At 44.0% G+C, this 25796-nt stretch overlaps 1 protein-coding gene across 1 annotated transcript in view; it reads left to right on the forward strand.

Annotated features, from left to right (window-relative positions):
• The window catches only part of KLHL3 (kelch like family member 3), a 119007-nt gene that overhangs the window by 89667 nt on the left and 3544 nt on the right, over positions 1-25796 (forward strand). The window contains exons 9-14 of the mRNA XM_004384689.1: positions 9025-9142; positions 9528-9725; positions 11230-11331; positions 14869-14997; positions 19653-19793; positions 22399-22542. Of these exons, the coding sequence (XP_004384746.1) occupies positions 9025-9142; positions 9528-9725; positions 11230-11331; positions 14869-14997; positions 19653-19793; positions 22399-22542 (832 nt within the window). The remainder of the gene's footprint in view (positions 1-9024; positions 9143-9527; positions 9726-11229; positions 11332-14868; positions 14998-19652; positions 19794-22398; positions 22543-25796) is intronic.

The raw sequence follows: 25796 nt of genomic DNA on the forward strand, positions 1-25796 counted from the left end.
TGGGTCTTGAACATTTTCTGTTAAATTTGTCCTCAGATATTTCAGTTTTTGATGCTATTGTAAATGATACTTTAAAAATTCTAATTTCTAATAGCTTATTGCTAAATGTAGAAATACAATTGGTGAGAACGCTTATTTAATGAAGAAGGAAAGGTCTAGGGGTGGAAGGTTTTACTTGTTTCTGGAAAACAGAGACAGTAGCTTCAGGAGATTACTGAGTACCCAGGCTGACACTACGGGCAGGTATTTAGGGTTCTCTTACTTACCTGCTTACTTGTAGGTTTCATGATCGCAGGCATCATTCATTGGTGTCCTCAGCACACAGATCAGACCCTGGCGCAGGGTGGGCATTAGTAAAAATTTTCCTGAATGAAAGAAGCATATTTTTAAAGAAGAAATAACCTCATGGGGATATAGTTCTGTTTATATCACACCTAGTTTTTTTCCCCAGTGCTTGTCAGCATTCACACGTGTTTTCACATGCATGTAGTGAGGATTTATGTCCCACTTTATATCCTCCTGTTATCACTAATATAGATCGACCCTGCAACATTTGGTTCAGCCCTAAAGTCCAATATTGAATGTTCCTGTGAGTTAGAAGGGTTATGAGGCACTTTGATTTTTTTTTTTTTTAAAAAAGCAATAAACTATAAATGATCATGAATGCATTAATTCATTAATTCATTCACCCAACATACTTTCATAGAGAAATCACTAATTGCCAGGCACTGGGCTATGTGCTCAGAGCCCTGGTGGCACAGTGGTTAAGAGCTACGGCTGCTAACCAAAAGGCCGGCAGTTCCAACCTACCAGCAGCTCCTTGGAAACCCTATGGGACAGTTCTACTCTGTCCTATAGGGTTGCGATAAGTCGGAAGACTCGACAACAATGGGTTTGTTTTTTGTTTTTTGTTTTTGTTTGTTTGGGCTATGTGCTGGGGCCATAAAGGCTCATATGACCTGGTCCCTGCCCCAAGAGACTCCCAGACTAGGGGGAGGGGAGACAGATGTAAAAAGACAATGCAATGCAGCGTGAAAGTGCCACAATGGGGTATGGGTAAGATGTTCTGGGAGGGCTGAGAGGGATGAGGAGTGAGGGAAAGCTTTCTGCAGGACCTGAAGCCTGAACTGAGTCTCCAAGGCCAAAAGTAAATTGTCTGTGAGGATGAACATACAGAAACTGGTTTATATGACTGCAGGAGAGAACTGGCTCACACCTCTGATGAACAATTAGAGTAATTTGTATTTTGTGCCTTGTTTCTTCTCTGGGTCACTGTCCTTATCACCAAAGTCATTGATGATGATACATGTACGATTGTTATTAAAAACAACAGTAATGACAACCAATTACTGAGTAGCCTCCTTGTGTTTTAGGCTAAGCAATTTATGTACATTATCCTATTTTGTCTTCATAACAACTCTGGAAGCTTTAATGTTACAGAAGACTGAGATTCAGTGAGATTGAGTGATTTGCCCATAGCTTCACAGCTCGTAAGTGACAGCACTAGGACTTGAGTTTAGGTCTGGCAGACTCAAAGCCTATACTTCTAACCACTACACAATACCAACCCCCACAATGATGATAATTTAAAAAAACCCTGCTGCTTTCCTGTCAATTCCGACTCATAGCAACCCTATAGGATAGAGTAGAACTGCCCTATAGGGTTTCCAAGGACTGGCTGGGAGATTCGAACTGCCGACCTTTTGGTTAGCAACCTGAGCTCTTAACCACTGTGCCACCAGGGCTCCATGATGATAATAGCAGATCCCAATTACTGAGGACTTACCATATGCAAAGCACTGGGCTGAGTGATTTACATTTATTATCTCATAGGATTTTTATAATTGTAATTACCCCATTTTACAGATTAGGAAATTGGTTCTTGGCTTATGTCATCTACTCATCATGTATTAGTTATCTATTGCTGCATAATGAATTACCCTAAACTTGGTGGCTTAATACGGCAAACATTTATTATCTCACAGTTTCTGTGAGTTAGGAATCTGGGAGTGGCTTAGCTGGGTCATTCCAGCTTAGGATAGCTCATAAAATTGCAGCCAAGCTGTTGACTGGGGCTATAGTCATCTCAAGGCTTGTTTTGGAGAGGATCTGATTCCAAACTCACTTCTGTGGTTTCTGGCACGTCTCAAGTTTCTTGCCATGTAGGCATCTCTATAGGCTACCTGTGCATGCTCGTGACAAGGTAGCTGGCTTTCTTCTCCCTAGGGCGTCCTCATGACATGGCAGCTGGCTTCTCCCAGAGTGAATGATTCAAGAGCAAGAGAGTAAGAGAGCGTACCCAAGACTGAAGCTGCAGTCTTTTTATAACCTAATCTCGGAAGTAATGCCCCATCATTTATACGGTATTTTATTTGCTAGAAGCAAGTCACCAAGTCTAGCCCACATTCATGGGGAGGGGAATTAAGTCCCATGTCTTGAGTGGAGGAGTATCAAAAAATTTGTGGACATATCTTAAAACACAGCTAATAAATGGCTAAGCTGAGATTTGTGTCCAGGGTGACTGACTCCATCCAGAGTCTGTGCTCTTTAACTGTTCTACTGCTTCCAAATTTCATAAAAAAATTTCAGGTGGATACTGTGTAGAAAGAAACCTGATTCTGGCCCTTTGGTGATTTTTAATTTTAAGATATCACTCTGAGAAAGTAAAATAGAAACATGTAAATGGCCAAATAAGTGGAGGAATAGGAGAAATTGAGGGGATAATTGAGGTAGCTGGAGAAGCAACCTCAGGAATTCTAAAGGCAGGCTAGTTTGGGCTTTCGTGAATCTAGTCCAGATAGGCTACTGACAGAGCAAACTTTCAAAACACAGTGATGGAGAGAGATTTGCAGTATTCTCAGCAAAACTCAGCAGTGAATATGTAGCCAAGTCCCTTCCTTGAAAGGAATATGACAGCTTTGAGCTAGCTGAACAGGCTAATAAGGATGTTTTTTCCTGAGCTGCATATGCACAGATCATACTGACACACTCAAGATGGAACAGCTAATGGCATAATCTTGGCTCCCACACATTCACCACCCAGCACTTTCCCTGGGGCTTGGTTGCTATGGACGACCAGAGACTGTCTCCCAGTCACTCAGAACACTCCTACGTTTCCCTGTTCCAAAGATGGCAATATAGAAATGAGGTTCCAGGAATATGCAAATGAACCCTTTGGAAATGTGCAGAACCTGGCACTTTTCACTGTCATTCCAGTTCAGTTGACGTCTTTATCCACCTCTTTAAAATGACTCTCAAAAGCCATTTTGGCTAGAAGTGGGCAGCTTTCTCCTGAGTTGTGCTGTGCTCGGTGTTGTGAGCAGTCTGTTGGCACAGTAGGTAGGATGACCTGTCACCTGGGCCAGGCCCCTGGATAGGCACTTTCATCTTGGTCCTCTAAATGGATCCAGCCTCCACCCCGGCAAAAATCCTGGGGCCTGAAAAAACCCCACCATCATCCCTGGAATTAGTGGCAAACACCCTCCCATTATCAGGTTCATAAGTCCCCTTTTCTACCATTTATTGGGAGTCTGTTTTTTAGGAACTGCTTTAAGTAATAATATGATGATGGTGTTGATCTAATGATAGAAGTTAACAATTATTTACTTGTACTATTTATCAAACACTATGCCAAGTGCTTTATATCTCTTAAGCCTCTTGATACTGGTATGAAAAACATCCTATTATCCTGATGTGACAGATAATGAGAATAAAGCTTATAAGCTATTAAGTGACTGGGCTGATATTTGAACTCAGAAGTGTAACTCTAAAGCCCATTTTCCCGGCTCCTCTTTCCCTCTGGGCCTTGCCCCCACGTTTCCTGGTCTCAGGCCCCTGTTGTCTCTGCACCTTGGCTGTCAGTACGTGCCTAGAGCACCTGTTGCTCAGGAACCTGCTTGGACAAGTCTTCTGGCTCGACCTCGACATGCTCCTTCGGATGAACTCTTGGTGTTAGCCCTGCGGCCCCACGCACCAGGGTAAGAGAGACTCTCGCTTCCTGCCCTGGCCCGAGGGACCGACTGGCTGGGCCTGCCTTCTGCCCAGCATACCGGTCATGGAAGAGGGTTTGGATACACACTCTACTCTTACCTGATGGAAAAAGTGTGTAAAGCCCAGGTTGTTCCTCTACTGTGATTTTCACCCTCAGTGGAGATTCTAATGCTTATGTCGTCCTGAGGCTGGGGCTAGGGCCTTGATCCACCATGTGGGCTGAAATTTCTGTTCTGTTCACCGACTGCCCCTTTCCCTGGCCAGACTCTGGTACCTAATGGCTCTCAGACATAGGGTAGTTGTCATATCCATGAGGATGGACTAACATGCCTTCATTCCCAATCTTTGGAAAACTGCCCAGGCTACAGTCATACTGGTGGAATCAGAATCATCTATATGAAAGAGATAGCATTACATATGTATTTAAAAATCACCCTGTTAGTGCTAGGAGTGAAATTTCCTTCCTTAGAAATCAGATAGTCTTTGCATGGTCTGACTAATCTCCCTAAAATAAATGACCATTGGCATTTCCAAAGTGAGAGTGTTTTCCTTGGGAGGTATCTGATAACCACCTCCCACAGTGAGTCTGGCTCACTCATGTTCTATCAACCAGAACTTTCCATTCACTAGAATTTCTGCAACCTCCATTGCAGTGACAGTTGAGATTTGGGATCAGGACCCTGAAAAGCCCGGCAGGACTGCCAAGTACATTTCAATTCTTGGGAGTGATTAAATATGTTCGCTGTGCATAGTTTTTAGCCTAGGACCAGTTCTTATAGTTTATAGTTTATTGTGATTCTTATACATAAGATGGCTTGTTCTTATTCAGCGTTACCTTGAAGGATAAATGTTAAATAGTGCTCACTAAATAAGCTGGTTTGATGCAGCAATTTCTATTAAAGATATTACAAATCTTAAATAAATTGGGATTTTAGGTGTATTGGGGGGAGAAAGAAATATGCCTATTGATCTCCCTGGACCTGAGTTTCTGGAAATGTAAAATGAGGCTTGCAGGACATAATTGTTCAAGTCTTCTTGCTCTGACACCCTGTAGTCTTAACTAGCTTGAAGTTTATAATGTCAGATGTAATACATGCAGACTTTGGGAAATACTCATTTATGTCTAATTGGTTACTATGAGCTGGTATCTATGGAAACAACTATTTGTTTGTATTCAAGATGGAAAATTTGTGTTTTTTGCTTTGAATGGTGAACACAACATGAGTATAGTGCTCCTTGTACAAGGGCTTCTTGCAACACCTGCCGTAAAAATCAGCTTTCTTATGCCTGTGAGAGAGATAGAATGTCCACTTGTTCCTTCCTGCTGCCTTAAGCTGCTTCCACATTTTCAGAAACTGATGGTCCCACCCTACAAAAACCTCATCATTACTCTCTTCAATCATTGTACAAGTTTTGAAAATTAAAATTTGTCTCTTATCAGTGGTTTTGAGTTCAATAGCAAGTTTATTTTGAAAACCTTGTCCTATATTATTTTTGTCTTTCTACTTTCATGTAGAAAATTTTACTTTAATGTAAAAAATTTTATACTTCTAGAATGTTGATTTCTGTGTTACTTTGAAAGTCCCCAGCGATGAGTGGCGGATTTTCCCTGATCTGAATGTACCTTTCTCACCCTTGATGGAAGATGGTTTCTGGGGTGTGGCACCCTGAAAACTTTGCTTTTTTTTTTTTTTTACAAAGAAATCAGGTACCTTGTGCAGAGAATAAGCAACCTTTCTTCTGGTGACTGAGAAAAGCTGGGAAAAGCTCTCTCTCTCTCTTTTATTTTGTTTTCCTCAATGTTTCCAGAATTGTAATTTGGTTTTCTAACATGTTTCAACCAAAGAAAGTGACATTCCAGCCTATTTTGTGTACTCTTTACATTTAATTCTTTGTATATCCTACTCACTTTTACTCACTATTTCAAATATTATTTCAAACCAATAGTTGAGTCCTCACTTTTTCCTGGCACCATTAGGCACTGGGGATATCTTGGTGACTGAGGCAGATGAGCTGTCTGCCCTGGCACAACTTGCTGTCTAGGAGGGAAGACAGACAAGTTACTGAACGGTTACAACACAATGCGGGGCGTGTTTTTATGGGAGAACATGGGGCATACAGGAGCCCAGAGGAGGGACATATCATTCAGACTTGGAGGTCAGAGAAATAAGTCTTCTCGGAGAAAGTGACATATAAACTGAGACCTGAAAGTTAAGCAGGTGTTAAAGCAGAGGAATCTGAAGGGGAGGGTATGGGGTGGAGGGTGTTCCATGCAGAGGGAATAGCTTGTGTGAGGGCCTGGGGTGCCTGAAGAAGTCATTGCAGAAAGAAAAGTAAAAACTGGTTTTATTCTCGCTCAGTTCCAAGGATCAAATTTCAGAGAAAGTCCTCTCAATAGTTTGCCTTTGGTCTAGTCTTATCAGCTCAAAACTAGAAGAGCAATGCAAGTTCTAGGTGAGTTTATGAACACATTCTGCCCTGAAGGAGTAAAGATGGGCATTGTCTGAAGTCAACAAGAGGCTGTGTTCATTAACATCTCCTTGAACAGCCATGGATGCTTATCTAAGCCAAGAATTACAGATGGAAAGGAATGTGGAATTCAGCTGTCTCGGAATTCCCTGAAAAGACTGCTCTTGACACAGAGCAGTTGACCCTCTGAGCTGAGGCATTCAGGAAGGTCAAATGCAGAATGTTAATTTCCAAAAGTAGCAGCAGCAGCTGTAAGCCTGCACAGTGTGTCCTCGGTTGCTTTGGGATTCTGCAGATGTCAGAACTGAATTCAGAGTTTTTGAATACTGGTCCCTCACATGTGGCCAAAGACAGCTGTGGATTAACTGATGACAAGTGACCACCCAGATGGGCAGTGCTGAGCCTGAATCTGGAATCCTGGGGGATAAATAATTAATCTTGAGGAATGGTTGTCAGCCTGGTTTTGCCTCGCTATATATATTCCCCACATGAGGAATGTGCTCCTGTGAGCTCATGCAGATTTTGATGATCACTCCTCCTCCAAAATTATATTGTGGGGAAGTAAAGAGCACTATGATAATTCAAATGGCAAAAATTGTTAATGGCACGTCAAGAAATTTCTACAAACTATGGGCTAAGACAGGGGTTCTCAAAGTATGAACCTCAGAACAAGAGCATTAGCATCACCTTGTGACAACTTGTAATAACTTGTTAGAAATGCAAATTCTCAGGCCCCACCGCACATCTACTGAATCAGTATATCTTGTTAAAATTTGTGTTTTAACAAGCTCTGCAGGTGATTCTGATGCATGCTAAAGTTTGAGAACCACTAGGGTAAATCAGGCTGCAGGTAATGAGAAAATCCGAGTGATATCGGCTGGCTATACATTCCACTCTTTCTCTCTATTCAAGAGAGCGTACTGGAATGCCAGTGAGTGAGAGTGATTCATTATCAGGACAGCCATGAATCTGCATGAGTTTATTAAAATATGTAAACTATTGTTAACGTTGGTACTTGAATTTATATTAATAACAGATAACTTGTTACGAGAATCACAACGGGGACACCACAGTGAGGAAATGCAGTAAAACTAATCTAGCTTGAGCAGTGGCTTTCAGTTTTATTTAGGCCACAACCCACAGTAAGATGTATTATATATATGTATATATATATGTAACATATATATATGCTGAGCCCTGGTGGTGCAGTGGTTAAGAACTTGGCTGCTAACCAAAAGATTGGCAGTCTGAATCCACCAGCTGCTCCTTGGAAACCCTTTGGGGAAGCTCTATTCTGTCCTATAGAGTTGCTATGACTCAACAGCAAGGTGTTTCATTTTATATATATACATGTAAGTATTTATATAGTTGCTACCCAGAATATACATACGTATGCGAATAACCAGAACAAATATTTCACGAAACAACATCCTTACTATGATATTTTCTGTGCTGTTCTCTTAAAAGTATGCTCGTTGGAATACATTAAATTGACCTCATGATCCACTAACGAAATGCGACCCACGGTTTGAAACCATAGATGTTGAGAGCTGTCTTTGCATGGACACTGTCTCTAGAGCAGCAGAGGTGTGGGGCTGGCCTCACCTCTGTGCCAGGTAGACTTGAGTTACAGTTCCTGTTCCACCACTCTTAGCTCTGTGACCTTGGGCAATTTACGTAGGTTCTCTGGGCTTTACTTTCTTCCTTTGTCAAAGAAGATGATAATACAGTAAAACCTGCAAAAGCCGGAGCCTGTGCAAGGCGGAAACCTGTCAGAGAAGGAAAACTCAAATATTTTCCAGTAATAGAGAGTGATAGAGAAGTGGTAAGACTGCACCTTGTCAAAGGCGGAAGACTTGTGAAACCCAGAAAAACCAGGCAGTTCGGTTGAGTTCCGGCTTTCACAGATTTCACTTTACGTACCTCACAGAGTTGTGGTGACCGTTGACTGAGGTAGTGTCAGTAACATGCTTTACACAGTACCTGGCCATGTAGTTAACTACTTTACTTGTGGAAACAGTACAGTTAGCACTATTTTCCAGAACATCATCAGTTAAATAAGTCTTTGTAGTAAACACCACAAAGCAGTGTTCTACAAGTTTTTTCTTTACTGCACTGAGTAAGTGCCCCTTGCAGTCTAGGCATTCAGAACTGTTTTTTTGAAGTAACTTTTATGTTAAAATGCATGCAGATTTTGTGCTCTATTTCAAAATATGTTCGCGTTTGTTTGCTATAACCTCCCCACCCCCCAATCCTTGACAGCACTGAGATTGCTGAAGATGCCCTGAGTGGCTTCATGTACCCCCAACATAGCCCTGAGCAGGACAGTCTGGGAAGCACAGACCTTATGATCGTCTTTCTGTGGGAAGGTGCTAGTTAGACTTATCTTGACAATTCATACCTTTTGGTGATTAGGGGCAGCATCTCCATGTATATAGCTCTGTAAACTGGCATATCAAATCACCCACAGACCCCAGCAATAAGCTTGTGGAAGTACCAGGGATTGGCCACCCATTATTCCAGGTGCTGGGGAGACCCACCTAATGTCCACTTGTCTTTCTGGAGGTCATGATTGTGGTTGGCGGCCAGGCACCCAAGGCAATCCGCAGCGTGGAGTGCTATGATTTCGAGGAGGACCGGTGGGATCAGATCGCTGAGCTTCCCTCCAGGAGATGCAGAGCAGGTAAGCAGCACCATTTCCCAGTTCTGCGGGCTGCCTTTCCCCCAGCGTTTCTCTGCTCAGTGCCAAAAGTCATGCGTTTCTCCTTGTTTCCTCTAACGTTTGTGCACTGTAGGCTCCTTTCCTCTTTGCCACTTGCACAGTTTCTAGCTGCCCCTTCTAGGGTCAGTTCTTATGTGCAATTCAATTATTTGCTTGAATCAAACACAATTAGAAAAGCAAATGCAAAAAGATATCGAATGAGCCTCATAATGACTTGAAATATGTAAAGTTGGAAATTGTCTTCTGTGATGAGTTATTCATGTGCCTGTCTTGCTCCACAGTTGCCACTCCTCAACATGATAAACTGCCTAAGATAACCTTGATGCCTTGGTTTCCTGTGCCTCAGGTGTGGTGTTCATGGCTGGCCACGTGTACGCGGTGGGCGGGTTTAATGGCTCACTGCGTGTGCGCACGGTAGATGTGTACGACGGTGTGAAGGACCAGTGGACATCCATTGCCAGTATGCAGGAGCGCCGGAGCACACTGGGCGCTGCGGTGCTCAACGACCTGCTCTATGCAGTGGGAGGCTTTGATGGCAGTACTGGTAGGTCCAGGACGTATTCCTGACCCTGCCCAGCCTGTGTATACCCTCCATGCCACTTTATAGCTACTGCCCAGGAACATACCCATTCTTCTTCTTCACCCAGCTTTGGGTACCAGAGCCAGGACTTCATACACAGAACTGTCCATGTGCTGTGATTTCTAGGGCCCTAGGAAGTACCGTCGCCTCAGAGAGTCCTTTCTCTAGTTTCCAGTGTCTGGGAACCCATTTATTCAGAAGATGAGACTTAGAAAAAGAGCATGCTTACCCAGAGGATGTCTCAGGATTCTAATCTTAACCCTGCAGTGAACAGATGAGGGAACTGAAGTTCAGCGGTGGGAAGAGACTGGCTCAGAGCACATAGTGGGCTAGGGTGCCCACGTCTTTGTTCATCACTTTTCTGTTGCCCTGCTGATCCTTTGCACGGCTATTCCACAGCAGGAGAGTTCCCCTTGCTCCTGGTTTTTATCTAGCTTCAGAATTTGAATCAGAAACTATTAGTGGACAAAGATTTGGAGAGATTATCTTACCTCTCCTTATATCTCTAGGCAGATGTCACCATAGACAGTAACTCTATTAAACTAAAATAATATCCTTTGGTTCCTAGGGAGGTGAAAAAGAATATGTTTAACTTCTCTGGATATTCAATTTGTGTTCTCACAAATTGGTGACCTCTCCCAGCCTTCTCTCTACCTCACTCATATTATTTCAGGGTCTTTAGCCCCTCCTGAGGTTGCCTCTAGTGAACAGGACCTGGGAATAAAGAGAACAAAAGGCAATGAGACATTGTTTCTTTCAGAAATTGTTTTTGGCTGTAAGCAGAAAACCTGACTAAACTGTGGCTTAAACAAATGAGGAATTTTGTTTTATTCATGAAACAAGAAGTACAGAGGTCAGCAGTTGCTGACTTGGTCCAGTTGCCCAAGGATGTTGGGCCTGAGTTCTTTAAGTTTCTCTTGGCCTTCTCCTCATGATCACAAGATGGCTGTTAAAGCTCCAGCCAACACATTTGTGTTCTAGGGAGCAGGAAGCAGGCAGGGTGGCATCTGTATCAGAACAGCAAAGTCTATTGTGGAAATCCCCATCGGACTTCTGCTTAGCTCTCATTGACATGGTCATCTCTAGCTGCAAAAGAATCTGGGAAAGCGAGTTTTCAGCTTTCTGGTTGGAATAGATATGCAGTGAGGCAACCTCAGGTGTTCATGTGAAATAAAAGCTTTCCATTCTATAGGTTTAACAGTTTGCAATTACAAGGTAGTTCAGTTATTCTCCCGTCCTCTCACAAGCCACCCTCTGAGGCAAGTCTTAGCGGATCCGTCAGGTAGATGCACTGCAGGTGTGTTTAAGGGAGTTGCCCCAGACCACACAATGAGGCAGTGGTGGCACTGAGCCATACATGCAGGCTTCTAGCCCCCAGCTTTAGACTCTTCCCCCATCCTCACTACTACTCAGCACAGCAGGGTGAGGCCTGATGCCATGGAATGCTCATGAGTCTCTTGTCTCCCAGGCCTAGCGTCGGTGGAAGCCTACAGCTACAAGACCAACGAGTGGTTCTTTGTGGCCCCGATGAACACGCGGCGGAGCAGTGTGGGTGTGGGCGTTGTAGAGGGTAAGGAGGCAGCAGTGGGCCATTATCAGTCCCTGCCCTGGCACATGGGCCTTGTCCAGTGCCCAGCATCCCAGCATCATTTTGATGCTTTCTCTACCTGGTCACTACTCTGGATTAGGTGCTATTATCCTGATTAAATGGATGAGGAAAGTTGAGACTTAGAGAGGAGAAGCTACTGACCCAAGGCCCCACAGCCAAGAAGTGGTACAGCTGGGCTGGGGGGAGTAGGAGGAGACTAGAGGGGAAATGCTAGCCTTTTTGGCCACTTGTCAAGAGCTTTGTTAAAGGTTAGGGAGGGGAGAAGAGTGGGGAACACAGAGCTAGTATATAACCTAGACGTTTAATCTGGTGGGGGTGAGAGTTCCTTGTGTTTAATTAATATTGTTCTCATGTTTATACATTGAACATTAACAGACTATTGAATGAGGTGGGCACTCCTTCCCAGGTCTGATTACTCTGCGGGACACGTTGGTGGTGGAGTCCTGCTCTAGTTTGGAAATGTGTGTGGGGTGAGGTAGGGAAGGAGTGGTGACGTCTAGGGGCTGGTTAGACAGCACACCACAGTTTATAAAGGACTTTTACATTCATTTTTCTAATTTGCTATTCCCATAACCCCTGTGAAGGTGATAGGCAGGACTTGGACTTTCCTTCTTCTCCAGAGGGGGAAACTGAGTCTCAGAGGGATTAAGTGACGCACCCCAAGGTAGTAACTAGCACAATGCAGCCTTTAACCCAGGACTTCTGACTCCAAACCCAAGGCTTTTTCACTGTGCAACACTCCCTCAAAGGAGCCCTGGTGGCACAGTGGTTAAGCACTCGGCTGCTAACTGAAAGGTCTGCAGTTTGAACCCACCAGCCTCTCTGTGGGAGAAATATATGGCAGCCTGCTTCTGTAAAGATTATAGCCTTGAAAACCCTATGGAGCAGTTCTCCTCTGTCCTGTAGGGTTGCTGTGAGTCAGAATCGACTCCGTGTCAATGGATATTACACTCCCTCAGGCCATTAACAAACGCTAATAGATAGACATTTTATAAATATGTATGAGTTCAATGTACCAAAGTATAGAATATTATTTGAACTAAAATGTATTCTTTCAGGGTAACACTGATTCATTAATTTACCCTGAAGTGGGAATTTAGCTGGAATATCTGTGCATGCAGACAGGTATGCTGACATTGTCTCTTTCATGTACACACACACACACACACACACACACACACACATACATACACACATACACACACACATACACACACATACACACACACACACGTGTGCTTTGGGGAGAGTACAACCTGCAGTGAGTTAGATATTATTAGAAAGATTCTCTCCCTGCATTTCCTGGTCTCTACCAGTATTGTGTAGTTTACATTTTTATATAAAAGTGTATTATTCTAACATACTAAACGAGTCATCTTAGTGAATGCAGGGATTTTGTCCTCCTACCAAGATATATTATTTCTTGCAATCTCATACTCTTGGTGGAACAGAAATTGATTTGTCTGTCAAACGTAAGTGTTTTGTCTAGCCACCTTCCCATTTCCCCTCTTGTGCCTTAGCCAGAAATATCAAACAATAGACTAAGGGTTAAAAATAGCAAATCCCTGTTAATAGACTCAAGGAGAAACCTTGAGTGGGTATTTTTCAGCTGATGCAGGGTTGGAATGGTTGATGGGGGTTAGAGGAGGCGCCTTAATGGCTGTAATTTAAAATACTCCCCTTGACAAAGGCTTTTGTGAGCATGTTCTGTATGTGGAAGAAGAACAGTCTTGTAGCATGCCCTGTTGACACGGAGGACAGACAAGGGATTTATTTCTCTTACCCCTTGTGAATTTGAAGCTCTTTTGGATGTGGGTCACCCTGGGGCAGCAGAGTCCAATTTACAGCTTTGGGTAGAATATTGAGGGAGGAACTTAAGTGGACTCTGCTTCACTGTGGCCTTGGAGAGATACATCTCCACTTTGGCTTACTGTCTTCCCTCTGATCATCTCCCGACCATGGCTATGTAGTCTGAATGACATTGTAAAACAGTGAGGGGGATTAGGTTCATTTACTGCTGGCTACCTAGAGGAATTCCTACTTAGGAGAAGGACAGTGAGACTCTGAGTCTAGGCATAAGCTCCCCAGCAAAGAGGAGATGGTGTGTTACAGAGAGTTAGGTTTTCAGGTCTACAGGGGTAACCAACGTCCCGGGCCTGTTTCCTCCCTGAGGGGCTTAGGCTTTGGTGAGTGGCAGGCAGATGCGTGGGTAGATGGTTGCGCTGAACCAGGACCAACCTTGAGTGGCCTAGGCACTAGAGGAGCTGCAGAGGTGTTTTTTTTTTTTTTTTTTAACCTCTTGACTTAGATGGAACTAGGGAAGGAAGTGTTGCTTTCTTTCTGTGGGGTGAGTTAAGAGGACTCTGGGTTACAGAAAAAAACCAGGCTCAATGATGATAGAAGGAGAAATAGTTTTATATTTGATATAGCAGTAATCCTGATGGTACAGCATAATTTTGCGCCTGAGGATCCCTTTCTAACTTAAAATAATTGCAGATGCTCATGTACTGGTTGTATTCTTGGTATCTCTCAATTAAGAAGGCATGTAATGACAAAAAAAGAAACCTCTTGGTTAAGTAATCCTGTTAGATGAATTTACATTTGGTGGTGTTCGTTTAGTCGACAGTGAGTGTTTAAGGAGCCCCTGGTTTGCAAATTGTTGCTATAACCCCATGGTCCCCCATAGGTCAGAGGTCCACACGAGGTAGGACTCCTCCCCCCTTCTCCACACAGAAAAGACCCTCCCATTGCGTTCTAAGCCTATATCTTAAACCCAAAATGTTTCAATCTTTGCTATGGGACAGTTCAAATACCAGTTTCTCCCACCTTCAACCCTGTGCCCAACCTAACCCCAACCATAGGCAGAAATGATGGTCTTGGATATTGGCTTTGGTATTTTTATTTTAAAAATAGGTGATGGTGCTTCAGGGCTCTTGTGCATGCCTCAGAGATCACAAGGGAGTCTGCAGATCAATTCCAGCCACCCCAGGCCAGGATGTACACAGAATACTCCATTCACAAGCTCTTCCTGCTGGAGTTTAGGAATGAGTAGTAACAGTGGCTAAGACTGAGTTAGAGTTCTCATTGAAGAGTAGTTTTTTATATTTGCTCTGTCTGCCATTGTGAATCTTTAGCCACTAGATAGCTGGGCCCTCCAGCTTTCCATCTAGCCAGTGCCTTGTTCTGGAGAAGATTTGATGTAGTTCATCAGCAAGAACACATTGAGCCCCAGTGGTGCTAAGCCATAGCTTCATGCTGGGTATTTGGGGTACTTGCTTAGAAAGAGGTTCAGTGCTGCTTAAGAGGGAGGATAAAGCAGAAATGTGAAGGATGCTTAGCCTGGTTGGGGAGTGGGGTGGTGGTCTCCCCATAAGAAAGGGGCTCTGAACTCTAATTGAGGTAAGAGTGCCTTGGTGGGCTAGAGATGGCATTTCAGCCAAACTCTAGTTCCACACCAGTGTCCTCAGCACCACCATCAGTGATGTTTGTCTGTTCCAGGGAAGCTATATGCTGTTGGGGGTTACGATGGGGCTTCCCGCCAGTGCCTGAGCACCGTGGAGCAGTACAACCCAGCAACGAATGAGTGGACATACGTGGCGGATATGAGCACCCGCCGCAGTGGCGCAGGTATGGGGGAGGCCTCAGGCTGCAGATTATGTCTGTTTTGCTCACAGGTGGGTCTTGAGACCAACAACTTAACATTATACCTTATTTCACACACCCCCTTTCATTTTAATGTATATAATTCCATTAGTACCTTTGCAATTTGGCAATGAGCATTTATAAATTAACCTTTCCCAGGGAACACTTTGCTAGAGTTTGGATGAGATAATATTCTCTTCATCGTCATACCTTCCATTTCTGTGGTGATGTCTACATCTCTTGAAAGTGAGGGTGTACTGTGTGCCAGACACTATCCTAATTAGCCTCAATTTATTTAATCCTCACCATAGTCCTAGAAGGTAGATGCAATATTAACCCCACTTTAACAGATTTAGAAAGTCAGTCTACCAGGGCTTGAGTATCTTGCCAAAGGTGATATAACTATTACTGGTAGAATCAAGATTCCCACTCAGGTCTGTCTCACTCCAAAGTTAGCTTTTGTAACCCCCCAAAACGATCAGAGTCTCATTTCTGTGAAATAGTAAGACAAGCACCGCTGTTCCCATGCTTCAGTTAACAAAGCTAAAGCTTGCCTGTCTGGAGTTTCTGTATGGGGAATTAAGAGCCAGGATATTAGTATTAATATCTGGAGATAAACTCATGCCCCCCATTTTCCCAGCTTTAACCCCCTTTCCCACATGGGAAGAGAATGACTCTGTAAATGGTTTTCCACTTCTACTTCTTCTGGGAAGACTAGCTGCTGTGTGGAGATTTTTCTAGATAGTGGAGCAACAACCCCTGCTTCCATGCTTGTCTTCCCTTCATCATCTTAGAGACCCAAAGGAAAGGGTCTGAGAGGGCAGACGGGGGCACTGGGTCCTGGCTCTTTGTTCCTGGCTCTTGTGGTGGGTGATGACTTGCACGGCCATTCTGACTACGAACCTGGGCCTGGTGGGGAAGCCATGTGACTTCTGGGAAGGAAAGCCACAGCGGAGAGTTTTTCCCCACAGTGCTGTTTCTTTGTCTTTTTTTTTTTTTTTTTTTTTGTATCTTTGAAGATTGAGTTGTGATCTCATAGTACTGAACATATGACCACATCCTCAGCATTCCTTAAAAATCATGCTATTTTTAAAGTTTTCCAAGAACCTCTGTGTGCTCACAGGTTAAAAGAGGAGTCAGTATGATTCTATTTAAGAAGCTTTGTGCTTGGAATGCTATTTTTAGGGAGCGTGGCTTTGCTGATCCTGACAGACTGGCCCTTCCTGAACATGGAGCAGACGCGTGGAGTCCGGGAGCCTGGAATTTGGTCCTGGGCTGGCTCTCCTTGCCATGTGACCTCCATGGGAAATGAGCAGGTTGCAGTAGATGGTCCCTAAAGTCCAATTCAGTTTTAAAAAATCCCACAACTCTCTTCCCTTAGTAAAGCTCTTTTAGTGATTTGGTTTACAAAGTCTTGGTAGAGCCATCTTTGTGCTTCCTAGAAATTCTCCATTGTGACTTTAGGTGTGAGAATAAGTGTTCCAAACCCAAGGATGTAGGAGCAGGCCAGCAGGAGTGGAGCAGCACACACTGACATGTGTGGCTGCTTCTAGGAACTCCTGTACAGCAGGGAATGTGGTGGGGCATCCTGGTGTGAAGCCGTGGGGACAGACCTGCCTTTGAAAATTCAGGCTCATCCTTGTACATGGAGCTGCCTTTGGAGGCGACAGCTGCCTCCACCCCGCCAAGCTCCTTAGGAGGTCCTACCTCTCACTTAGACTGGAAGCCCTGGACGGTGACAGCTCTACTGCATGTGTGCTTGGGAGGCACAGTGACCCCGATTTAGCAGATGGCCTCTCTCTCAGAGGTGGGCTGCTACCTCAGATTCTAGTCAGGGTTCTGGTCTCAGGCTCCCAGGTCAGCCTTTCTTCGGTGCTTCACTGTCCTAAGATTTGGGAAGACTTACCTCTGGAGTTAGGAACCAACATACTTGTCCTGAGCTGGGGCGTTGATGGCTGAGGACCCAGAGACCAGAGGCCTTGGCCTCTGGCCACCTGAAGCCCTTTGAGGTGCCTGGAACCCCTGTGTCTCTAAGTCCAGGAAGCCTCTGGGTGAATGTTTATGGATAAGGGTACACAATGGCAGAGTTGCTGGGACAGTGGTGCCCCTGAGTGCCCTGGAAGACAGCTTGCCTCGTCAGCAGGGCATGGGCAACACCAGCGGATGCTTATGGGGAAGAAGAGGCCATCTCTGGGCCCTAGGGTGTGCTAGTTCCTGCTGAGCTTGGAGGAAGGGAAGGTGAGGCAGCCTTGGAACCAGGGCTTCTTTCAGGTTCGAACCCCTGCTGAGAATTTGCATTTCTAACAAGTTCCCTGGTAGAGCAGAGGTTCTCAAAATGTATCACACATAGGAATCACTTGGGGGATCTTGTTAAAATGTAGATTGTGATTCGGTATATCTGGGGTAGAAATGCAAATTCTTAGCCGGGGTTCAAACCGGTTCAAGCCCTGCTTGGAAAACACTGCATTTTATAAAAACCAAATACAGGTACCTGATAACCACTCTTGGCACAACACTGCCATCTGCTGTTAGCTCAGGGCAACTGCTGGGATCCACTGGTATAATTGCTGAAGGGGATTTTACGTATTTGGTCATTCAAACAGTGTTTGTTGAGAACTTACTACTGTTAGGCACAGGGAAGCAGAATTGGACAAGACAGACATGGTCCTTGTCCACATGAAGTTATGTTCCAGAAATCTAGTCCTTGGGTCCAAAACGTTGACTACACATCCCAGTCACCTGAGAAGCTTTTTCAACTTCCTGACCAGTGTCTCTGGGAGTGAGGCCCTAGAATCTGTCTTTCCAGAAAGCTCCCCAGCTGATTGAGATGCAGCCTGTCCATGGAGTGGCCTCTGGGAACTACTAATCTGGTCCAACTTCTCCACTTTACAGGTGGGAAAACTGAGGACCAGAAACGTGGGGGTGAGGGGAATCACCTAGGGGGCAAGTTATAGAGACAGATCATCTGCTCCTTCTAGGGTACTATGTCACCTCCTTTTTTTCTGGCTTTTATTTTGTTGGCTTGTATTAAAGGCTTTTAAAAGATTACTCTAAAGACCAAATTGCTCGGCTCTGGGGACCATAGGGAAACCCTAGAGGTGTAGTGGTTAAGAGTTTGGTTTCTAATAAAGAGGTTGGTGGTTCGAATCCACCAGCTGCTCCTTGGAAACCCTATGGAGGAGTTCTGCTCTGTCCTACGGGGTTGCTATGAGTCAGAATTGACTCAGTGACAACAGGTTTGGTTTTTTTTGGTTTGGGGACCATGGTCTCGGAGAACATTTAGCTCAAGTGGCATAACATAGTTTATAAAGAAAATGTTCTACATTTCTAGTTTGGTGAGTAGCGTCTGGAGTCTTAAAAGCTTTTGAGCGGCTGTCTAAGATACTCCACTAGTCTCACCCCCTCTGAAGCAAGGGAGAATGAAGAAAACCAAAGACTCAAGGGAAAGACTAGTCCAAAGTGCTAGTGGACCACAACTACCACAGCCTCCACCAGACCGAGTCCAGCACAACTAGATGGTACCCGGCTACCACCACCAACTGCTCTAACAGGGATCACAATAGAGGGTCTCGTACAGAGTTGGAGAAAAACGTAGAACAAAATTCTAACTCACACACACACACAAAAAAGACCAGACTTACTGGCCTCACAGAGACTGGAGAAACCCTGAGAGTATGGCCCCCGGACACCATCACAGCTCAGTAATGAAGTCACTCCTGAGGTTCACCCTTCAGCCAAAGATTAGACAGCCCCATAAAACAAAATGAGACTAAAATGGCACACCAGCCCAGGGACAAGGACGAGAAGGCACGAGGGGATAGGAAAGCTGGTAATAGGGAACGCAAGGCTGAGAAGGGGAGAGTGTTGACACGTCGTGGGGGTGGCAACCAATGTCACTAAACAATATGTGTATTAATTGTTTAATGAGAAACTACTTTGCTCTGTAAACCTTAATCTAAAGTACAAGAAAAACAAATTACCCTAAAACTTTAAATGATGCAACTCTCGCACTCAGCTCAGGCTGATCAGCATTGTGAGGGGTCTAATACCCACTCTGCAATCTAGGAGGGAGAGCAAGTGGGCAGAAAGAACAGCATTTGCTTGAAAGAAAGCAGAGTGATCTTGGTAATCATTATCTCAGCAGACCTGCTGTGTGGCTATTTTCATGTTATTTTTGAAACTATTTTTATTTAACTAATATAAGACTGAGTAATAAAAGTAATGCCACATTCTGAGGAAACTAGGCAATATAGATAGTCGAGAAGGAAAAACAAAGCATGTAATCTCACCACCCAGAAATAACCACTTTTCGTATTTTGGTGGATTTCTTTCAGCCTTTTTGTTTTTCTGTTTTCTTTGCGTATGAACACCCCACCTTATATATATATATCTATATATATATTTATTTTTTAAACAAAAATAGGGTCATATTTGCTTTATGTTTTCAGTTTTCAGATGAACACTCTTATGAGGTGGACAGGGTGTCATTATATTTGTTTTACAGATGAGGAAACTGAGGTCCAGAGAGATACTCCCCAGATCACCCTGCTGGTGATGGTGGCCAGGCCTGCATGCTAGGTCTGCTGGTTTCCAGTCACTGTAGCCAGCCTGAAGCTGGGACACTGTGCTCTGCTTTTCAGGGGTTGGGGTGCTCAGCGGACAGCTGTACGCCACAGGTGGGCATGATGGGCCCCTGGTGAGGAAGAGCGTTGAGGTTTATGATCCTGGAACAAACACCTGGAAGCAGGTGGCAGACATGAACATGTGCAGGCGCAATGCAGGTAACGGCTACTCTCTCCTTCTCCCTTTTGGAGGTTGTGGGTCTTTTCTCCCTGCAAACACTAGCCCTAAGAGAGAGGCAGAGGGGCCAGGCCCCCAGGGCCTGGAGCTGAGCTTATACGCAGGACAGGGAGTGTCCATTTGCCAGATAAGGCCTGAGCTAGGGGAGGGGAGAGCTTGAGACCCAAAAAGCAAGCCACAGGCCCCCTCTTAGATGTAGAGAAATCCCATCCCCCCAGTGAAGGGTGATGACTTTCACTGCACTCAGATAGGCATAGAGCCAGAAAAGCTCCTCTGGATGCCATATGTGTCCCCTGCCCAGTGGCTTTGGGGGGCAGCTAAGCATAGGGCTATGTGGACAAGGGCCAGACAATGACACTTGGTTCTCTCTCTTCTTTGCCAGTGGCCTGGCTCTGAGAACCTTTCACTTTCTACCTGAAACAAATTCCTTCATCTCAGGGATAGCCAGACCCCTGATTGATTCTCCAGTGGGACCACTTCCCTTATTCCCTTCTCTGCACTTCCTATATCTCTTTCCTTCCATTCCCCTTTTCCTTCATGTAGGGATGATTCATGGTACAGTGCTTAGGTTTGTATTTCTTGGAGCCTAACACCTCTACGAGGAGCCTGAGTGATGTGACAGTTAAGTGCTTGGCTGCTAAATGAAATGTTGGTGATTTGAGCCCACCTAGTGGCTCTGAGGGAGAAAGACCTGGCAATATGCTTCCATAAAGATTACAGTCAAGAAAGCCCTATGGGACAGTTCTACTCTGTCACACGAGGTCACCAGGGGTCAGAGTTGACTTGACCCAATGACAACTATTTCCTTTTAGAACTTTGGACTGTGGGTTGTGTCACGTTTTGGTATATCTTGCTTTATGCCTCCTTGCTCTATGAATGTGTTGGCTTAGCCCAGCTTCCTGGGCTGGATAGATAAACAGGTGACTTCCAGGCAGATTTATTTCCTTTATGCTCATATTACCTGTTAGTTAAACACATTTGTAACTGACTTGTTGAAAGTGTAAACGAAGAGAAGTTTATTAATTTACTCAATGGCCAAGTCTGCTGTGATGTAACCTGGCATTTGGCCTTAAAGCTACATGGAGTAAGGAATTACAGAACCCTCAAGGCAGCTAGTCTCTTTACCAAGAAACCAAACCCGTTGCGGTCAAGTCGATTCCGACTCAGAGCGACCCTACAGTAGACCTGCCCCATAGGGTTTCCAAGGAGCGGCTGGTGGATTCAAACCGCCGACCTTTTGTTTAGCAGCTGAGCTCTTAACCACTGCACCTACAGGGCTAGAGTCTGATTAATTAAGATGTAAATATTTGTGTGTATAAACCTTTTTTAATAATAAAATAGGATCATACTATGCTACTGTTTTATAACCTGCTTTTTTAAAAACCAACTTTACAATCTTTCATGAATGTCTTTTTACAACATTGAATATATTTACATGATATTGTTTTAAATGGCTATATCATAATTTAAATAACCAGTCTACTATTTCCATCTTTACTACAGATAATGCTTTGATTATTATAAATGGTCTCTGTAGCTAAATCTGTGCATACATTTTAAATAGTTTCCTTAGGATGAAAACCAAGTGGAATTTTTGAGTCAGAGGGAGCACCTGTGCTTTAGAGATCATCCAGGAAGGTGGTCCGTTTTATATTCTCCCCAGTACATAAGGGCAGCCATTTCCCCACATCTTCACCAACGTTGAAACTTACAACTTTTTTTGAGTGTCACCAATCCCTTAATCTGATTTTGAAAAATTACACAATATATTGGACTATGGCCTTTAAAGGTGTCTCTGCGTGGTGCAAACGGCTAACGCACTCCGCTGCTAACCAGAAGGTTGGCAGTTCAGAAGAAAGGCCTGGTGATCTACGTCTGAAAAATCAGCCATTGAAAACTCTACGGAGCACTGTTCTACTCTGACATGCACGGGGTTGCCGTGAGTCGGAATCGACTCAGAGACAACTGGTTTATGGCCTTTAAAGTCTTGATGAGCACTAATTATGTTCTCTTACTCTTGAGTCCCCATTGCATGAGACCTTGCCCCCAAACCAGTTCACTCCTGTGTCAGTGTGGGGGTGGTACCTCACCCCTGGAAACTACGTATGAATTTAGACTTCAGTCATGTAAAGGGATTGCAGACACCTCTTTGATCTTTGATACCACAAAGTACGGGTATAACATTGGGTTTAATGGGGGAAAAAAACTTAGAAGTAGAGAGGTAGTAGCAGCACGCAGTCCCCTGAATTGTCTTATTGTACTGCTCAGGCTGGGCGTGGGGTCTGCATGCATCATGGGGCACATTCCAGTAAAGAGGGGCCCACACGCATAGTGCCCTATGGGACCACGTAATAGAGGAAGCTCCCTGGTCAGAGCAGTGACCTTGTTAGAAAGGGAATCCCCAGAGCCCAGGGGCTGCTGTCAGTATGTTCTTCCAAGGAGCAAGCTCAGACCTGTGGAGCCAACAGTGTTGTGTTACGACAAAGGTAAGGGAAAGAACCTCCAGAGCTACCCTGATTTGTTTCTCGTCGATTCCAATACCTCAGAGCTGCTGTTATAATGTCTGTTATGACTTCTGATTCCCAGGGGTCTGTGCAGTGAACGGGCTCCTGTACGTGGTTGGAGGCGATGATGGGTCCTGTAACTTGGCTTCGGTGGAGTACTACAATCCTGTCACCGACAAGTGGATGCTGCTGCCAACCAACATGAGCACGGGGCGGAGCTACGCGGGTCAGTATGCTCCATTTCCTTCCCTCCCCAGCATGCCCAAGGCTTCCAACCCACGGTGGCGGGGAGGGAGTAAGTTTTCTTAACTTGAAGCTAAGAGCCTTCTCCAGGGATGGCAGATAGTTGTCATGTGCCCACCACTCCTTCGTTCTGTGCCCGTGACAGATATTGATAATTAGCCTTGTTTCCCCAGTGAACTCAAGTGCAGCCTCAGAGTTCATCTTAGCACAGTGGTACAGGGAGCCACTTCCAACTGATCTGAATTGTCAAAAGAGATTTTAGAATTTCGTTGTCGTTCCTGGTTTATTTAGTGCCTGGCTCCCTAGGTAGAATAAGATACAAGTCTTCCTTCCAGAAATTAAATTGGAAATTAATTGGTTAAGACCTGCCTACACAAAACAGGGGAAATACAAGATGATGTACATACAGGTTCTAAATGAAAGACACTATACTCACTTTAGGGCATGACAGAGAGATGAGGACTGGCAGTGTCAGAGAACACTTCCTGAAGGAGATGAGACTTGATTAAACCTTGAGGGTAGGTCGCAATCACACTATATAGCTGCCCTTTGCTGGTGCCCACTCTCTGTGCCATGGGCAGTATGTTAGGTACAGTGTATACATTCACTCGCATGTTTTCAACAGCCCTTCAGATTGAGTGGGACTGTATCCTTCCATTCTACAGATGATAAAACTAAGGTTTTGAGAGTTTAAGTAACTTGCACAAGGCCACATGGCTAATACATGGCAAATTCAGAATTCAAACTCAACGAAAGATCAGGGAACAGGGCATTCCAGGCAAGAGGCTGGGAGGGAGGAGGAAGGTATGAGGTGGGTGTGGAGGCTTCTTGGGGAGTGTGTGTGATGGACTTGTGAGGTTGGAGGGAGCTGAGGGAGGGGGAGAGTAGGTGGGTGGGACCAAAATTGGTGTTGCTGGGGTCAGGGGACTATGGTCAGATAAGCAAATATATATCCATCATGTAGCCCAGCTTCTTGTATCTGGTTTTCCAGAAATGGGTATAATTAGAGCTAACATTTATTTACTGAGCACACTCAACGTGCCAGGCGTTGTCCTATATGTCTGTAGGGACAAATCACTGGAAAAAGACATCATGCTTGGTAAAGTGGAGGGTCAGAGAAAAACAGGGAGACCCTCGATGAGATGGATTGACGCAGTGGCTGCAGCAATGGGCTCAAACAGAGCAACAATTGTGGAGATGGCGCAGGACCAGCAACGTTTCTTTCTGTCATACGGAAGGTCGCTATGAGTCGGAGCCAACCCGATGGCATCTAATGATAATCTCATTTAGTCCACAACACAACTCCTACAGTGGTGTTCTTATTTCCATTTTGCATTAGAAAGTGGAGTCATTCCATCTTGCTTGGATTGCAGTGAAAGGCAGGTCAGTGTCCTGCAGGCTAGGAGTTTGGGTCACAGTCTTTCAACACAGGGCTTTAATTGCAGTGAATTTATTTCACCTTCTTCCCTCATTCAGGATTTTTCTCACCTTATCACATTTTTCTTGGGCAAATGTGAAAAATTTTAGAGGCATTTTGGTCCTAGAGTGATTCTGTTCTCATGGTTAATTATTCAAACCAGTCCTGTCATTTTCTTTTCAAAAGTGTAGTTGGAAGAACAGGGCATTTTCTAGGATGAGGCTTTAATGAGAGGGGAAAGGTTAAGTCTGAGTGGCTAAAATTTTGCATATGTGCTGAATATTTTATGTCCATTTCTTCTTTGTCTGCCCACCCTGAGAAGTAGGCGGGAAGGAGACAATCAAATGCACAATTTCCTGTTCATACCCATTGACTGAGTGATTTATTTTGTGCCTGGCTCCCTGCGTAGAATAAGATACAGGTCTTCCTTCCAGAAATTAAATTTTTGGACAAAAGATTACTTACTGGAGCATTATTTGTAATAACAAAATGCTGAGAACTACTTAGTGTCTAACATGTAGGAAACAGTTAAATAAAACGTGTGTATTTTTTTTTTACAGCAGAAGTGTTTTTAATGTTATGAGAAAATATTTGTGACAGACTGCAAGAGGAGGATAGAAAATTGTATGTACCGTGTGAGCTGAGTCATGTTGTCCCGTGTCATGGGGCACTGAATAGTTAGTGCTTGAGGATATGGATATTGAAGTCAGATCTGAATTTGAATCCCAACTCTGCCACTAGCCCTGGGACTTTGGGCAAGGTGTTCAATATGTTGAACCTCTATTTTCTCATTTGTAAAATGAGAATAAAATAATAGCAAGCTCTTAAGGCTGTCATAAGAATAAAATGCCATAATACGTACAAAGCACTTAGCACAATGCCTGTCTGGCATGTAGAAAATTCAGTTAATGATTGGGATTATATATTATTAACCAGTTGCCGCTGAGGCAATTCTGATTCATGGAGACCCCATGACATGTGTGTCAGAGTAGAACTATGGTCCATAGGGTTTTCAATGGCTGATTTTTCAGAAGTAGATCACCAGGCCTTTCTTCCAAAGTCCTCTGGGTGGACTCAAATCTAACTTTTTGGTTAGCAGCCGAGTGTGTTAACCTTTTGCACCACTGAAGAACTGCGGTTATTATTAGAAGGCAGAAGCATACCAAAAAGATATTGGTGGTTGTCTTTGTATGACGAGATTAAAGATGTTTTTCTTTGTGTTCTTTGTTTTCCAAATTTATATAATGAGAATATATTACTTTTATAATAAAAAGAAAGTTTCTATAAAAAAGCAAGACAGGAGTCTGCTTTATGGGGGGAAGAAAGCCACCTTATGAAAGAGAAGCGTGAGGTGCAGGCAAGATGCTCTCGATGTCAGGCAGCATTCCTAGGTCTGAGGACTGAGGTAGTAACCGCCTCTAAGCTTCTGTGTCTATATCTTTATCCAGGAATTAACGTGAAATGGATGTCTCAGGAGAATCTCTGTCAATGGATATCCTGTGATTCTTTTTTTTTTTTTATTTAAATTTTTTTTTTATTGTATTTTAGATGAAAGTTTTCAAAACAGAAAGTTTCTCATTAAACAGTCAGTACACATATCGTTTTATGATATTGGTTAACAACCCCACAACATGTCAACACTCTCCCTTCTCGACCTTGGAGGACCTTTTTTTTGGTGAAAATATACATAACCAAAGTTACACCATTTCAAAAGTTTCTACATGTACAATTCAGTGACATCGATTACATTCTTCCAGTTGTGCTGCTATTCTCACTATCCTTTTCCAAATTATTCCATCCCATATCTCCAACTCACTGCC

Source organism: Trichechus manatus, unplaced genomic scaffold (assembly GCF_000243295.1).
Source record: "Trichechus manatus latirostris isolate Lorelei unplaced genomic scaffold, TriManLat1.0 scaffold00127, whole genome shotgun sequence".
In the NCBI taxonomy this organism is placed as follows: Eukaryota; Metazoa; Chordata; class Mammalia; order Sirenia; family Trichechidae; genus Trichechus; species Trichechus manatus.